At 46.5% G+C, this 18,440-nt stretch overlaps 1 protein-coding gene across 2 annotated transcripts in view; it reads right to left on the bottom strand.

Moving 5' to 3' along the window:
• Positions 1-8,706, bottom strand: part of FLT3 (fms related receptor tyrosine kinase 3) — a 178,815-nt gene extending 170,109 nt beyond the window's left edge. For both annotated transcript variants that reach the window (XM_073583146.1, XM_073583145.1), the window contains exon 1: positions 8,575-8,706. In XM_073583146.1, the coding sequence (XP_073439247.1) occupies positions 8,575-8,620 (46 nt within the window). In that variant the 5' untranslated portion in view covers positions 8,621-8,706. The remainder of the gene's footprint in view (positions 1-8,574) is intronic.
• Positions 8,707-18,440: the final 9,734 nt, after the last annotated feature.

Raw genomic sequence — 18,440 nt, forward strand, 5'->3', positions numbered from 1 at the left:
GATGGATGATGAATGGCTGCTACAGATGGATGATGACTGGCTGCTACAGATGGATGATGACTGGCTGCTACAGATGCATGAGCAATGGCCGCTACAGATGAATGATGATGACTGGCTGCTACAGATGGATGAGGAATGGCTGCTACAGATGGATGATGAATGGCCACTACAGAAGGATGATGACTGGCTGCTACAGATGGATGAGGAATGGCTGCTACAGATGGATGATGAATGACTGCTACAGATGGATGAATGGCTTCTACAGATGGATAATGACTGTGTGCAACAGATGGATGAGGACTGGCCACTACAGATGGATGATGAATGGCTGCTACAGATGGATGATGACTGGCTACTACAGATGGATGAGGACTGGCTGCTACAGATGGATGATGACTGGCTGCTAAAGATGGATGATGGTTGGCTGTTACAGATGGATGATGAATGGCTGCTACAGATGGATGATGAATGGCTGATACAGATGGATGAGGAATGGCTGCTACAGATGGATGATGAATGGCCGCTACAGAAGGATGATGACTGGCTGCTACAGATGGATGAGGAATGGCTGCTACAGATGGATGATGAATGGCTTCTACAGATGGATGATTACTGGCTGCTACAGATGGATGATGACTGGCTGCTACAGATGGATGATCACTGACTGCTAAGATGGATGATGGCTGGCTGCTAAAGATAGATGATGACTGGCTGTTACAGATGGATGATGACTGGCTGCTAAAGATGGATGATGACTGGCTGTTACAGGTGGATGATGAATGGCTGCTACAGATGGTTGATGAATGGCTGCTACCGATGGATGATGACTGGCTGCTACAGATGGATGATGAATGGCCGCTACAGATGGATGAGCAATGGCCGCTACAAATGGATGATGAATTGTCGCTACAGATGGATGATGAATGGCTGCTACAGATGGATGATGAATGGCTGCTACAATGGATGATGAATGGCTGCTACAGATGGATGATGAATGGCTGCTACAGATGGATGAGGAATGGCTGCTACAGATGGATGATGACTGGCTGCTATAGATGGATGATGACTGGCTGTTACAGATGGATGAGGAATGGCTGCTATAGATGGATGAGGAATGGCTGCTACAGATGGATGATGACTGGCTGCTATAGATGGATGATGACTGGCTGCTACAGATGGATGATGACCGGCTGCTATAGATGGATGATGACTGGCTGCTACAGATGAATGATGACTGGCTGCTACAGATGGATGATGACTGGCTGCTAAAGATGGATGATGACTGGCCGCTACAGATGGATGATGAATGGCTGCTACAGATGGATGAGGACTGGCTGCTACAGATGGATGAGGAATGGCTGCTACAGATGGATGAGGAATGGCTGCTACAGATGGATGATGACTGGCTGCTACAGATGGATGATGACTGGCTGCTTAAGATGGATGATGACTGGCCGCTACAGATGGATGATGAATGGCTGCTACAGATGGATGATGAATGGCTGCTACAGATGGATGATGACTGGCTGCTACAGATGGATGATGAATGGCTGCTACAGATGGGTGATTACTGGCTGCTACAGATGGATGAGGACTGGCTGCTACAGATGTATGAGGACTGGCTGCTACAGATGGATGAGGACTGGCTGCTACAGATGGATGATGACTGGCTGCTACAGATGGATGATGACTGGCTGCTACAGATGGATGATGACTGGCTGCTACAGATGGATGAGGACTGGCTGCTACAGATGGATGATGAATGGCTGCTACAGATGGATGATGAATGGCTGCTACAGTTGGATGATGAATGGCTGCTACAGATGGATGATGACTGGCTGCTAAAGATGGATGATGGTTGGCTGTTACAGATGGATGATGAATGGCTGCTACAGATGGATGATGAATGGCTGATACAGATGGATGAGGAATGGCTGCTACAGATGGATGATGACTGGCTGCTACAGATGGATGAGGAATGGCTGCTACAGATGGATGATGAATGGCTTCTACAGATGGATGATGACTGGCTGCTACAGATGGATGATCACTGACTGCTAAGATGGATGATGGCTGGCTGCTAAAGATAGATCATGACTGGCTGTTACAGATGGATGATGACTGGCTGCTAAAGATGGATGATGACTGGCTGTTACAGGTAGATGATGAATGGCTGCTACAGATGGTTGATGAATGGCTGCTACCGATGGATGATGACTGGCTGCTACAGATGGATGATGAATGGCTGCTACAGATGGATGAGCAATGGCCGCTACAGATGGATGATGAATTGCCGCTACAGATGGATGATGAATGGCTGCTACAGATGGATGATGAATGGCTGCTACAATGATGATGAATGGCTGCTACAGATGGATGAGGAATGGCTGCTACAGATGGATGAGGAATGGCTGCTACAGATGGATGAGGAATGGCTGCTACAGATGGATGATGACTGGCTGCTAAAGATGGATGATGACTGGCCGCTACAGATGGATGATGAATGGCTGCTACAGATGGATGATGAATGGCTGCTACAGATGGATGATGACTGGCTGCTACAGATGGATGATGACTGGCTGCTACAGATGGATGATGACTAGCTGCTACAGATGGATGATGAATGGCTGCTACAATGGATGATGAATGGCTGCTACAGATGGATGATGAATGGCTGCTACAGATGGATGAGGAATGGCTGCTACAGATGGATGATGAATGGCTTCTACAGATGGATGATTACTGGCTGCTACAGATGGATGATGACTGGCTGCTACAGATGGATGATCACTGACTGCTAAGATGGATGATGGCTGGCTGCTAAAGATAGATGATGACTGGCTGTTACAGATGGATGATGACTGGCTGCTAAAGATGGATGATGACTGGCTGTTACAGGTGGATGATGAATGGCTGCTACAGATGGTTGATGAATGGCTGCTACCGATGGATGATGACTGGCTGCTACAGATGGATGATGAATGGCCGCTACAGATGGATGAGCAATGGCCGCTACAAATGGATGATGAATTGCCGCTACAGATGGATGATGAATGGCTGCTACAGATGGATGATGAATGGCTGCTACAATGGATGATGAATGGCTGCTACAGATGGATGATGAATGGCTGCTACAGATGGATGAGGAATGGCTGCTACAGATGGATGATGACTGGCTGCTATAGATGGATGATGACTGGCTGCTACAGATGGATGATGAATGGCTGCTACAGATGGATGAGGAATGGCTGCTATAGATGGATGATGACTGGCTGCTACAGATGATAAGGAATGGCTGCTACAGATGGATGATGACTGGCTGTTACAGATGGATGAGGAATGGCTGCTACAGATGAATGATGACTGGCTGCTACAGATGGATGATGACTGGCTGCTAAAGATGGATGATGACTGGCCGCTACAGATGGATGATGAATGGCTGCTACAGATGGATGAGGACTGGCTGCTACAGATGGATGAGGAATGGCTGCTACAGATGGATGAGGAATGGCTGCTACAGATGGATGATGACTGGCTGCTACAGATGGATGATGACTGGCTGCTTAAGATGGATGATGACTGGCCGCTACAGATGGATGATGAATGGCTGCTACAGATGGATGATGAATGGCTGTTACAGATGGATAATGACTGGCTGCTACAGATGGATGATGAATGGCTGCTACAGATGCATGAGCAATGGCCGCTACAGATGAATGATGATGACTGGCTGCTACAGATGGGTGATTACTGGCTGCTACAGATGAATGAGGACTGGCTGCTACAGATGTATGAGGACTGGCTGCTACAGATGGATGAGGACTGGCTGCTACAGATGGATGATGACTGGCTGTTACAGATGGATGATGAATGGCTGTTACAGATGGATGATGAATGGCTGCTACAGATGGGTGATTACTGGCTGCTACAGATGGATGAGGACTGGCTGCTACAGATGTATGAGGACTGGCTGCTACAGATGGATGAGGACTGGCTGCTACAGATGGATGATGACTGGCTGCTACAGATGGATGATGACTGGCTGCTACAGATGGATGAGGACTGGCTGCTACAGATGGATGATGAATGGCTGCTACAGATGGATGATGAATGGCTGCTACAGATGGATGATGACTGGCTGCTAAAGATGGATGATGACTGGCTGTTACAGATGGATGAGGAATGGCTGCTACAGATGGATGATGAATGGCTGCTACAGATGGATGATGACTGGCTATAACAGATGGATGATGAATGGGTGTTACAGATTGATGATGAATGGCTGCTACAGATGGATGAGGACTGGTTGCTACAGATGGATGAGGAATGGCTGCTACAGATGGATGAGGACTGGCTGCTACAGATGGATGATGACTGGCTGCTACAGATGGATGATGAATGGCTGCTACAGATGGATGATGAATGACTGCCACAGATGGATGAATGGCTGCTGCAGATGGATGAATGGCTGCTGCAGATGGATGATGAATGGCTGCTACAGATACATGACTGGCTTCTACAGATGGATAATGAATGGGTGCTACAGATGGATGAGGACTGGCCGCTACAGATGGATGATGAATGGCTGCTACAGATGGATGATGACTGGCTGCTACAGATGGATGATGACTGGCTGCTACAGATGGATGATGACTGGCTGTTACAGATGAATGATGAATGGCTGCTACAGATGATGAGAAATGGCTGCTACAGATGGATGATGACTGGCCGCTACAGATGGATGATGACTGGCCGCTACAGATGGATGATGACTGGCCGCTACAGATGGATGATGAATGGCTGCTACAGATGGATGATGACTGGCCGCTACAGATGGATGATGAATGGCTGCTACAGATGGATGATGACTGGCTGCTACAGATGGATGAGGACTGGCTGCTACAGATGGATGAGGAATGGCTGTTACAGATGGATGATGAATGGCTTCTACAGATGGATGATGAATGACTGCTACAGATGCATGACTGGCTTCTACAGATGGATAATGACTGTGTGCAACAGATGGATGAGGACTGGCCACTACAGATGGATGATGAATGGCTGCTACAGATGGATGATGACTGACTACTACAGATGGATGAGGACTGGCTGCTACAGATGGATGATGACTGGCTGCTAAAGATGGATGATGGTTGGCTGTTACAGATGGATGATGAATGGCTGATACAGATGGATGAGGAATGGCTGCTACAGATGGATGATGAATGGCCGCTACAGAAGGATGATGACTGGCTGCTACAGATGGATGAGGAATGGCTGCTACAGATGGATGATGAATGGCTGCTACAGATGGATGATCACTGACTGCTAAGATGGATGATGGCTGGCTGCTAAAGATAGATGATGACTGGCTGTTACAGATGGATGATGACTGGCTGCTAAAGATGGATGATGATTGGCTGTTACAGGTGGATGATGAATGGCTGCTACAGATGGTTGATGAATGGCTGCTACCGATGGATGATGACTGGCTGCTACAGATGGATGATGAATGGCTGCTACAGATGGATGAGCAATGGCCGCTACAGATGGATGATGAATTGCCGCTATAGATGGATGATGAATGGCTGCTACAGATGGATGATGAATGGCTGCTACAATGGATGATGAATGGCTGCTACAGATGGATGATGAATGGCTGCTACAGATGGATGAGGAATGGCTGCTACAGATGGATGATGACTGGCTGCTATAGATGGATGATGACTGGCTGCTACAGATGGATGATGAATGGCTGCTACAGATGGATGAGGAATGGCTGCTACAGATGGATGATGACTGGCTGCTATAGATGGATGATGACTGGCTGCTACAGATGGATGATGACTGGCTGCTACAGATGATGAGGAATGGCTGCTACAGATGGATGATGACTGGCTGTCACAGATGGATGAGGAATGGCTGCTACAGATGAATGATGACTGGCTGCTACAGATGGATGATGACTGGCTGCTAAAGATGGATGATGACTGGCTGCTACAGATGGATGAGGAATGGCTGCTACAGATGGATGATGACTGGCTGCTACAGATGGATGATGAATGGTTGCTACAGATGGATGAGGAATGGCTGCTATAGATGGATGATGACTGGCTGCTACAGATGATGAGGAATGGCTGCTACAGATGGATGATGACTGGCTGCTACAGATGGATGAGGAATGGCTGCTATAGATGGATGATGACTGGCTGCTACAGATGGATGATGACTGGCTGCTAAAGATGGATGATGACTGGCTGCTACAGATGGATGAGGAATGGCTGCTACAGATGGATGATGACTGGCTGCTACAGATGGATGATGACTGGCTGCTACAGATGGATGAGGAATGGCTGCTATAGATGGATGATGACTGGCTGCTACAGATGATGAGGAATGGCTGCTACAGATGGATGATGACTGGCTGTCACAGATGGATGAGGAATGGCTGCTACAGATGAATGATGACTGGCTGCTACAGATGGATGATGACTGGCTGCTAAAGATGGATGATGACTGGCTGCTACAGATGGATGAGGAATGGCTGCTACAGATGGATGATGACTGGCTGCTACAGATGGATGATGAATGGTTGCTACAGATGGATGATGACTGGCTGCTGCAGATGGATGATGACTAGCTGCTACAGATGGATGATGAATGGCTGCTACAGATGGATGATGACTGGCTGCTACAGATGGATGATGACTGGCTGCTACAGATGGATGATGAATGTCTGCTACAGATGGATGATGACTGGCTGCTACAGATTGATCATGAATGGCTGCTACCAATGGATGATGACTGGCTGATACAGATGGATGATGAATGGCTACCACATCCAGGCACACATAGGGTTAGTTAGGATGAAAACTTTCCATCTTATTAGGGTTAAATGCCCTGACACACAACCCAACAAACAGAGGGTTCCAAGTCGCTGGCCACCTACATTTATTGTATTCTTCAAAGCTCCACATTTCTTGCAGCAGCTGTTGCAAGTCTTACATAGGGAAACACGGAGTCTGTATCCATCTTAACCAATGTTTTACAATGGGCACCGCACTACCAAAGATTGCAGTGGAGCATTAACCGAATATATACCTTATAGTTATAGGAAGGAAATTTTCACTGGACTCCTTACTGAACGGCCGGTGGTCTATGCTGTGGTTCGATCTCCAAATCTGATACATAAATATCTGAAATGCTGAAAAACTTCCCCTGAAGATGGCACCACATGAGCACCATGGAAACATTAGCAACTGATTCTTTAGAATACATTTTTGGGTTCCTAAAAAGGCAAGCTTGGCACAGCAATCCAATAATACATGTTGTAGAAGGAAAGTGCAATGGAATATAGCAATCCTAATCTGATAGGTATCTTAGAAAGCCAACACACGGGTTGTCATGCTCCACTTCACCCTTGACTTCTAGGAACGGCTGATAAGGTTTTGAGCCCCCGATTCACGTGATCGATGATAATCTCTGTACAGAACATGTGGTCACTACATAAGCAATGGAAACAGCATGGAGGCCAATTTTCTAGATTTTTTTCAGAGATAAATTATTGTATCATTGGATAATACTATGTGCAAAATAGTAAAACATTTCTTTTATTAAAAACTTTGGATTTCGTATAATTAGATTTGAACTTGATTCCTTTTCGTCCAGTGTGGGATCCTTTCATTTATACACTTCATATCTCGGGAGTTCTCCATCCATCTTTTTGGGGCACCCAAAGTATTGCCAGATTTTTCCTACTAAGGGCAGGTGCAGACGAGCATAGATTCTCTCATCGGGCCGATTATGCAAACGACACTGCAATCAATCACTGATTAGCGTTTGATCAAAGTGTGAGTCAATTGTCTTGAATGAGGAGAAGATGGAGAAAAAAATTTCTCCATCTTCACCATAGTGTGCGACATGAAATCGGACCGGACTGAGATGTCATCCATGTGCTGACTAATGTTTTCCACCAACTCATTCACTTAAATGGCTGAGTGTGATCCGAATAGCGGCTCAAACTAGGGCATGCATCGATCTTTTTGGACATGTGCACAGCCCCATAGAATAGCCTTGGTCCAAAAACACACTGGGTCCGAAAATACACTAGTGTGCACTTCCCTTAAAGAAAAGCAATACAACCCGTCCTACACATTTTGTAGGTAACTTGCAGAGCCGGGTTCCCATTTCTGTATGCCTGAGCTTGACACAACTGATGACAAAGTCTTGCACATTTTGTATCAGCCCAACGGTTGCGACCAGATTAAAAAATGCTGCAAGCCAAGACCCTTCTTGAGCCAGTCTAATGGCACGGAAAGATCTCATCGAAATTTTAGGTGATCAATTCTGATATCAGTTTCGCCCACCGGTGAAAAAAAACAATGTATGGCCAGAAGACTAAAAAAGATGCCGATGGGAGATCGCTAGCCTACCTTTATGTACAGTGCAAGGTGCAACGAACCATGGGCCGATTATTTCCGTACAGCTTAGATATAATACTGAAAAGCGCGCATGCATAATGAATGTTTGTACATTATATTTGAGCCAGATAGGACCTGATGAGGTCTACCTTACCTTGAAGCCAAGTCCTGGAGGTGCAGGTATCTCTGGGTACTTGCATGGTGGCAGATCTCCGCCGCACTGATGCAATAACGATGCCCAGAGTACAGACTAGTTACCACTCGTAATAAACTAGTGTTATTTTAGCAGCTGCACACCTACAAGCCAGCTCCCCCCTGAAACCACAAACCCTTATTTAAGATACTTCTTCATTTTCACTAATAGAAGAAATTACCATGAGTTATCATTAGATACATGGAGTGATCTGCTCCTCTTAAATGGTCGCTTTTGTTTCAACAAACGTTGCTTAAATCAATCATAGCATATTAACAATATAAGAAACTTTATAATATATCTTATCAGGGTAATCTGCTATTTCTTTCTTTACATGTGAGACACTTTCCCTCCCTTCCTTTGCCTCCTAAACTCACAATCCACTCTCAAAAGCAGCTCCAATCCATGTTGCAGCGCAGTGGGAGACCAGGCAGACCAAGCTGCAGCTTCAAACAACTGTTATACCTCACTACAGAGCTGGATTCAGTCACATAGGTCAGTACTGCTGCTGCTGCCTCTGGCTGTGTGCTGTACGTGGGAACCGACATGGCAGCTAGTCTTCACCCACCAACTCAAGGACAACTGTAAATTAGAGATGGAGCCCGCAAAGGGAAAAACTGGAAAGTAAATGCAGATTGTCATCTGATCCCCAGAAATGGTTTCATGCCTCATGAACACCGACAGCAGAAATTATTCTAAAAACTTACATGAAACAACAGGTCCACTCTAACTTGTTATATTATTTTTTAAGCAGCTTTCCAATATTATTTTTATTTCCCGCAGGAAAAAGCAATACTGACCATCTGAGAAATTATTAGGTTTCCTTCGCACATCCGTGTCTCCAGTACGAGTGATAATAATAATAATAATAATCTTTATTTATATAGCGCCAACATGTTCCGCAGCGCTTTACAGTTTAACAGTTTCAAAACACAAGTCATAAGTAATAACATTAACAATACAATAATTAAAGCACAATAAGCCGTCCCTGCTCGTGAGAGCTTACAATCTACAATGAGGTGGGGGAGATGCAGAGTACAGGTGTGTATTTATAGTGATGTATTTACAATGATGGTCCAGCCATTTTGAGGGATGGATGGAGATAGAGAATGGGCTACTCCCGCACACTTACACATAGAATGACTTTGATTAGAGAACTTGATAGGCCGCTCTGAACAAATGTGTTTTGAGGGAACCCCTGAAACTATGCAAATTGTGTATTGTCCTAATTTCTTGGGGCAGAGCATTCCAAAGGATTGGCGCAGCGCGGGAGAAGTCTTGGAGTCGGGAGTGGGAGGTACGGATTAGTGCAGAGGTTAGTCGAAAGTCGTTTGCAGAGCGCAGCGGTCGGTTAGGCCGATAGACAGAAATGAGCGAGGAGATGTAGGGGGGTGCTGCACTGTGGAGAGCTTTGTGGGTGAGAACAAGTACTTTGAATTGGATCCTATAATGAATGGGCAGCCAATGTAAGGACTGGCGAAGAGCGGATGTGTCCGAGTACCGATTAGCCAGATGGATGACCCTGACTGCTGCATTTGTGGTGCCCCCAGGAGTATGGTCGCCACAGTGGCTTTGCCCTCCTCCAGGGGAGGGTAATGCCAGGCTTGGAGGCAATGATGGGTCTCTCTCGCAGTCAATCTATGCATGCAACACAGTTCCACTCCAGGCCAGCAGGGGCAACTCTGAACCGGGATTAAGGGGAGGAGTGCTCTCTGAGGGCCAAGAGGAGGGAATAGTTAGTAAGTCTGTGGAGGGTGAAGTGTGCAGACGTGTGGAAGGAGCGCTGAGATAGAGCTGAGAGGAAGAGCTCATCTCTGGAGAGAGCGCATGAACTGGAGCCTGGTCTCCACGGTTGTACGGATACTTACGGTCCTGCAACAGACACCAGAGGAGTAGGAGGCTGTAAATGCCCTACTCCCATCTAAGACTTGAGGGCACAACAGCAGCATGGATAGAGAGTCGGGACTCAGGAGAGAGGAGTCCCGAGATGGGCTACAGCTGTCTGCCGTGCAAGTGAGGTTCTTGAGAACATCTGACAGGAGGAACTTCAGTGTAACTCGGTACTGGAGATCCTGCAAATACGCGCTAGTAAGGAGACTGCACAACCCATCTGCTGAGAGAGAATCCCTAAATTGCTTCCAGGCTAGCATGCTCCAATACCATCTGTAATCAGGACCCTGGACTGCAGTTGTCAAGTAAAGGTACAGAAATTGCACCCCGCTGTGTCTTGTCTGCTTCCTACCTTTCCGGCACAGCTACATCCATGCGCCAACCACATCTACACTGCCCTGGGACTATAGCTTCGCCTGTGGGAAGCTTTTACATCCTTGCTGCACCATACCATCAGTCCCAGCGGATCTGCATGCAGTGTCGGCTTAACACCTCCTTTGCCGAGCACCACAGGTGGCGTCACAAACTATTCATTTAGCTACATTCCACCATTCACATCTTTCTATTACTTGGGCGCCCAGGGCCACGGTCCGGGTCACCGCTGCTGTGACACGTCCCACTGATACCGGCCCGGTACCGAGTAGCCCACAGCCCTGGAGGGCAACCCACATTAAGTATGGACTGGAGAGGGGAAAGTTGAGTAACGGGGAGGCCAATTAATAGAGCGTTGCAGTAGTCCAGGCGGGAGTGGATCAATGCTACAGTGAGGGTTTTTGTTGTTTCCATGGTGAGAAAAGGACAGATTCTAGAGATGTTCTTTAGGTGCAAACGGCAAGAGTGGGCAAGAGATTGTATATGGGATGTAAAGGAGAGATTGGTGTCAAACATAACAACCAGACAGCGCGCCTGCTGCCGGGGTGTTATTATGGTGCCGCCCACGGAGAGAGAAATGTCAGATTCAGGGGGTTAGTAGACGGCGGGAGCAGAAGTTGTTTTTGAGAGGTTGGGTTTCAGACAGAGAGTGGACATGATGTTGGAGACTACGGACAGACAGTCACTGGCGTTCTGTAGTACAGCAGGGGTAAGGTCAAGGGATGATGTGTATAGTTGTGTGTCTTCAGCTTAAAGATGGTACTGAAAGCCAAATCTACTGATGGTCTGTCCAATTGGGGCCGTGTAGAGAGAAGAGAAGAGGGCCAAGGACTGAACCCTGAGGTACCCCGACAGCGAGAGGAAGAGGAGATGACGTGGAGCCAGATAAAAAAACACTGAAGGAGTGGTCAGAAAGATAGGACAAGAACCAGGAGAGAACAGTGTCCTTAATGTCCAGTGACTGGAGCCTAGAGAGTAGGAGACGGTGGTCAACAGTGTTGAAAGCTGCAGAAAGGTCGAGAATGAGCAGAGAGTGGTGACCATTACGTTTTGCTGTCAGAAGGTCATTGGTCACTTTGATGAGTGCAGTTTCAATCTAATGTAGGGGGCAGAAGCTGGACTGTGAAGGGTCTAGGAGGGAGTGAGTGGAGAGGTAATGGGTAAGCCGGGAGTAGACTAGGCGCTCCAAAAGTTTAGAGTTGAAGGGGAGATTGGAGACTGGTCTGTAGTTGTTTGTGCAGGATGGGTCGAGAGCGGTTTTCTTTAGTAATGGAGTAACGATGGCGTGTTTGAAGGAGGAGGGGAAAAGGACCGAGAGGGAAAGGTTAAAGATTGTAGTTAGGTGAGTTGTGTGACGACTGGAGAGAATGGAGATGTGAGGGAATGGGGTCGGTAGTACATGTAGTCGGACGAGAGGAAGAGAGGAGTCTGGAGACTTCTTCTTCTGTGATGGGATCAAATGTGGAAAGTGAGCCATGGGAAATGTAGGGAGGGATGGGAGTCACAGTACTTGGTGGTTGGGAGCAGATTTCCTGATGGATATTATCTATTTTTTCTGTAAAGTGGGAGGCCAGGTCATCAGAACAAATGTCTGTGTTAGGGGCTTGTGCTTTTGGCCTGAGGAGGGAGTGAAGTGTCAAAAAGTTTCTTGGGGTTGTTGGCTAGTGAGGAGATCAGGGTGGTGAAGTAGGTCTGTTTGGCGAGGTGAAGGGCAGCGTTATAGGTTCTTAACATAAATTTGAAGTGAGTAAAGTCTTCTGGTGTGCGGGTTTTTCTCCATAGGCGTTCAGCACTCCTAGAGTGTTGTGAGTTCATTTTTCCCTTCACTATTGAGGTCTGATGAACTCCCTCCTCTGGTGAAGGAAGGTAGTGAGGCTGATTATCAAACACCTGGGGAGCTAGATGATGACTGGGTGGCTGGAATTGAGGACTGGATATAAGGCTGCCGACGCCCTTCTTCCTGGCTGGTGATTTTCCTGCTGGATTCTTGGAGACCAGTCTGATTCCTGCATCTCAAAGCTAAGTTTTTCTGCTCTGCTTTGTACTCTTCAGTTTTGTTTTTGTTTTGCCTTGTTTTTTGGGAGTTCTGCCATCCCCGGCCGGGGGTGAGCTGAATTCCATTTTTGTCTCTGATCTGTTGATCTTTTGCTCTGTCTTCAGAATATACCTGAGTGCTGATATAGTCTTTTGAAGCCTAGCGACTTCAGGGCCTGTTTTTCCTATCAGTCGGTTGGCTCATTTTGATAGGGTTTTTGCGGATGGCAGACAGCAGCTTTCCTATCCTGTCCTATGTAGTTAGCTTGGGCCCCATCATTTGCTCAACCTATCTTCTATCTGTGTTAGTGTTTTCATCTTGCTTCACCGTCATTATTTGTTGGGGGCTGCCTATTGCTTTGGGGTCTGCTCTGGGGCAGTTTAGTTTTTCCCCTTTCTGTCTTTAGGGTATCTAGTTCTCCTGCTGTGATCGAGGGGTCTAGGGCACCGTAGGAACCCCCCCACGGCTACTGCTAGTTGTTGTGGATAGGTCCAGGGGTCTGCAATCCGATAGCTGCCAACCTCTCTGGTTTTTCTGGACTTAGCTGATATTTGTTTTTTTCCTCCTTCGGTGACTCATCATAACACTACAGCATCGCTGGAGAAGTTGAGTTTGTGATGTGAGCCAGGGTTGTTTTTTCTGTGTTTCGAAGTTCTGAGGGTGAGGGGCGCTACTTAGTCAAGGGTGTTTCAAAGAGTGTCGCTGCAGTGATGAACAGCCAGATCAGGACAGGAAAAAGAGGAGATTGGGGACTGTGATGAGTGTAGGGAGTCTGAAAGTGTCTGACGGTTAATGACTTGTAGATTTCTGAATGTGTGGTAGGTAGGAGTGAGCTGGGGTAGGCGAGGATTTGTGAGCATGAAGGAGAGAATGTTGTGGTCAGAGAGGGGAAGCGGTGAGTTATTTAGGTGGGAGATTGAAAAGAGCCGGACAAAGACCAGGTCAAGGGTGTTACCGTCCTTGTGTGTCTCAGAGTTTGAGAGCTGTGAGGCCTAGAGAAGTGGTTAGTGATAGAAGCTGGGATGTGGAAGTGGGGTTGTTAATGGGGATGTTGACGTCTCCCAGGATAAGGGTTGGTAGTTCAGTCGGAGTGGTATCCGTTTTATGGTGGTACCCATTATAATCTATGGTACTGTTCACATGTCTGCATTTTTACACAAACCTTGTGTCTGTGTGAAACACATGGACAGAGGTGTTGTTTTCCAGCAGCTTGGGTGACAAGGGCTATTACAAGTCTACAGGTCTGTGAAAAGCACTCACAGCACACAGGTTGCAAAGTATAGGAGAAGCTTTGTAATGTCTTTCTTACTGTATCCATACAGGAAAAACTGATGAAAAGGAATGAGTGGACCCATGGAAGTTCGTGTTCTGGTATCTGACCCCAACTTTAGTCCACAGTTTGGTTCGGGTGCCAGAACATAAACCTGAACCCGAGCCCCAATGAAAACAATGGGGACTCCAACTCTTGAGCTGGAAAATATCTCCGTCATCTCTACTGATGATGACACTGATGATAAAAAGTGACACACGTAACGACACACTTATGACACCGGTACCACAATGTGTGAACGAGGCCTTAGTACACTTTTATATGCCACAGCTAGAAAATTGTCAAATTCTTTTTACATTTTAGATTCATCCACCTGCAAAATGCCATTAATGTTAAATCTTTGTAAAGTTGCCAGCAATCAGCTTAACACACTTTATACTCTGGCCCTGAGAAAACAGGAATATGCTACATGCAAACTGAACAGGGACACCTAGACAGTGTGGTTGAGCCACGCTTCCTGCCAGACCACATCCACCCACAATGGCAACACAATTGTGAGCTTCCAGAATTCACTGAGATCATCTAGGATTTCTTATACTCAGTAGCATAGCTACCGGGGGGGCAGAGGGGGCCATGGCCTTGGGCCCTGCACTCTGAGGGGGCCCACCCGGAGCTACGCTACTGTAACTGTATTGGCGTACACAGCGCAACTTTACATTTACATCCTGCGGCAGAGCAGAGCGAATCGATCTCCCTGCTGTCAATTTGCCGCTATGGGGCCCCTGAGCATGCTGGGGGCCCGGTGCCAGTAGTGGGCCCCCACCCATCTTCAGAAGTTCAGCTGTATCGGCTGGATGCTGATACAGATGACTGCATTGATGAGAGAAGCGTTACACTCCCTCTCCTAGTCCTCGGCGCCCGCTGTCGGGAGATGTGCAGGCGCTCAGAGCAGCGGAGGAACCAGGAGAGAGGTATTTATTGTTTTTATGGGGTGCTTTATATTATATAGAGTCTGCCTATGGGGAGGGTGTGTGTGTAGTATACTATAGAGTCTGCCTATGGGGAGGGGATGTTTGCAGTATACTATAGAGTCTGCAAATAGGGGCATTATACTATAGTCTGCCTATGGAGAGGGGGTGTCTGCAGTATACTATATAGTCTGCCTATGTTGGGCATTATATCATAGAGTCTTTGTAAGGGGAGGCCAGGACTGTAGTCGTAACCAGAGACACTGAAACATTTGTGTCCCGACATTCCCCTATACTGTATTACTCTTCTCAGCGTACCTGCATCTTCAAGTTCAGGTCCCCCGGGCACTTCCCAGGCGGCGATGGTTGCTTTCCAGGTGACCCTTCCAGGTGACCCCCAGTAATGGAGACATAGTCCAGGATAACTTGAATATTCTCTTTACTTAATACTTTGCACGTTACATCCACAGTTGGCACATCATGAAATTCACTTGCCTCATTTTTTTGTGTCACTTCTGTGCGGCACACGCCCCCACCGATCCGTCCTAGACTGCTCCCCAGTTCCTTCCCGGCCTAAACTCGCCATGATGACAATTTCTTCTGCCTGTTTCGCCCCAGACTCAAAATCATCAGTCACCCGGTTTGGTTGCCACTGGTAAAGCATCTGGCCCGTCTGTACCATTCTCGTCGAAGCTCCAACTTCCTTCATTTCCTCAGTCCAACCGACTCCCGCCCTAAAGGTGCCCGCCCAGGCAATGAGTCGCCACATCTTTCCTCTCCTGTACTGGCCCACTGCTATGATGCACAGTGGCCGTGGATAACGTTGGCTGCAGTGATTTAACATTACGTGGCTGCCAAGCAGTCCGGGCCTATAGCCCAAGGAGACACTTCGGGCACCCTGGCCCCGTCTGAACTAACTTCCTAAAAACTCCTGTCTTAGGCTAGTTTCACACTTGCTTTTTTTTGCAGCGCGTTTTTCCCGCAAAAAAACGCATTAAAAAAACGCATACAAATGCATACAAACGCTGCGTTTTTTTCCAGCATTTTAATGCGCATGCAGGAAAAAAACGCAGCGTTTTTGCGCGTTTGTATGCGTTTTTTGTGCGTTTGCGTTTTTTTACAGATTTTTGAAAAACCCCACAAAAAAGAAAAAACAACCATTCAACAACACACAAGACCAATGGGACTTCATTGTGGGTGTGGTATGTTAATATATATAGACCCTGTCTACAGTATTCTTCACATTTGCTTGATTCTTCTCGTGACCATGGATCTGCGCTGGAAGAGTTTTCACTTCAACTTGGATTTGGACATCGCGATGGCTCAGGCGTATGCAGTTGCTTGCCATGAACAAAGGAAGAGAGAGAGGCAGCGAAGACGGCGGCGTATGTGGATACATCCGATTGTTGAACTCCGGGAGAGCCGTGGGGCATACCACACCCTCTACAGCGAGCTACGTGCAAACCCGGAGAAATTTACTGATTATATCCGGATGTCCCACGAAAGTTTCATGGATTTGCTTGCTCGTGTCCAACAATCCATCCGGAGACAGGACACACAGCTCCGTCGTGCGATTCCTCCTGAGGAACGGCTACTGGTGACATTACGGTATGTTTTAAAAACAAAGGGGTGTGGTCTGATGTTTTTTTTTGTAAATTTAGTATTCAAAACCTTGGGTAATTAGTTTTCGTGAATGTACTAATATTTTTTTTTATAGTTTTTAAAAATAATATACATAAATATTAATTTTACTTCTTTGTCTGTTCACAGATTCCTGGCGACTGGAGAAACCCTATCCTCACTACACTTCCAGTACCGTATTGGAATCTCTACCTTGTCTGGAATTGTTGCTGACACCTGCCGGGCTCTCTGGAATGTTCTTTGCCCAGAATTTATGCCCCTGCCCACCGCTGAAAAGTGGATGGAAATTGCTGACAAATTCTGGACAGTATGCAATTTTCCCAACTGTTTGGGAGCTGTTGATGGGAAACACATACGGATCATCAAACCCCAAAGAACGGGATCTGAGTACTATAATTACAAAAAGTACTTTTCAATAGTACTCATTGCGATTGCGGATGCCGGATGTATGTTTGTAGCAGTGGACATTGGAGCATTTGGCCGTGGTAATGACTCGCAGGCTTTTAAAAACTCAGACATGGGCCGGAGGTTGTATGGCAACCAATTTAATTTCCCTATGCCACGGCCTCTTCCTCACACCGAAGCTCCGCCACTGCCCTTTGTAATGGTTGGCGATGAGGCTTTTCAAATGTGCGGAAACTTACTGAAACCCTACTCCAGCCGGGACTTGGACCACACCAAAAAAATTTTTAATTACAGGCTGACCAGGGCCAGAAGAACTGTCGAGTGTGCTTTTGGGATTCTTGTTTCCAGATGGCGAATTCTGGGCACGGCCATTAATCTTAAACTTGAAACAGTCGATGAGGTGGTGAAGGCCTGTGTGGTTCTACATAACTTTGTGATGGCTAAAGAGCACCCGACCTTTGAACTGGACGATGATGCTCCTAACCCATTGCCTGAATTCACTCAGCACACTCTCAGGTCATCCGTTGAAGTTGGCCAAATGAGGGACAAATTTGCGGCCTACTTTATTTCTGATGTAGGACGGGTGCACTGGCAAGATGAAATGGTGTAATGTTGTTGTTTATGGTAATAAAAATCCTTATTTGATACCATTACTGAGTGCACTATATTTTTTAAACTCCAATTAATTAAAAAACTTCCCATGTATAACTGAATTTTGTTATGTTCACACACCTGGGCAGGTAAATACACATACGAGTTAAAATGCAGCATTGCTAGTCTGCGTGAAATATATTGGAATGAGCAAAGCTGCAGGCCATGAATCAGGAAACCATTTAAGAGAAAATTGTGCAACTAGTTTAAAACAAAGTATGTGATTTTCTCAAAACACAACCCTCAAAACCCAACCCCAATGAAAGTCCATGGGGAATACAAGTCAGCATTGAGTGGATGAATGTAATCTGCTCATGTAATCTGCTCCATTACAAGTTATTACACTAGGCCTTGGAATGACTATACTAGGCCGTGGTATTTCAAATATGAGTATAGTAGGCCTTGGGGCTAGTAGTATAGTAATATGTGAAATACCACGGCCTAGTATAGTCATACCAAGGCCTACTGTAATAACTCGATTTTTAACAACTAGCATCTTGTTTCACAAAAAACAAACTGGTGAAACTAGAAAGAAACTTATTTTTTAGACAAGTTTCAACAATTTGTTTTTCATGAAACCAGATTCTATTTGGTA

Source organism: Dendrobates tinctorius, unplaced genomic scaffold (genome assembly GCF_039654945.1).
Source record: "Dendrobates tinctorius isolate UK_male_01 unplaced genomic scaffold, ASM3965494v1 ptg000075l, whole genome shotgun sequence".
In the NCBI taxonomy this organism is placed as follows: domain Eukaryota; kingdom Metazoa; phylum Chordata; class Amphibia; order Anura; family Dendrobatidae; genus Dendrobates; species Dendrobates tinctorius.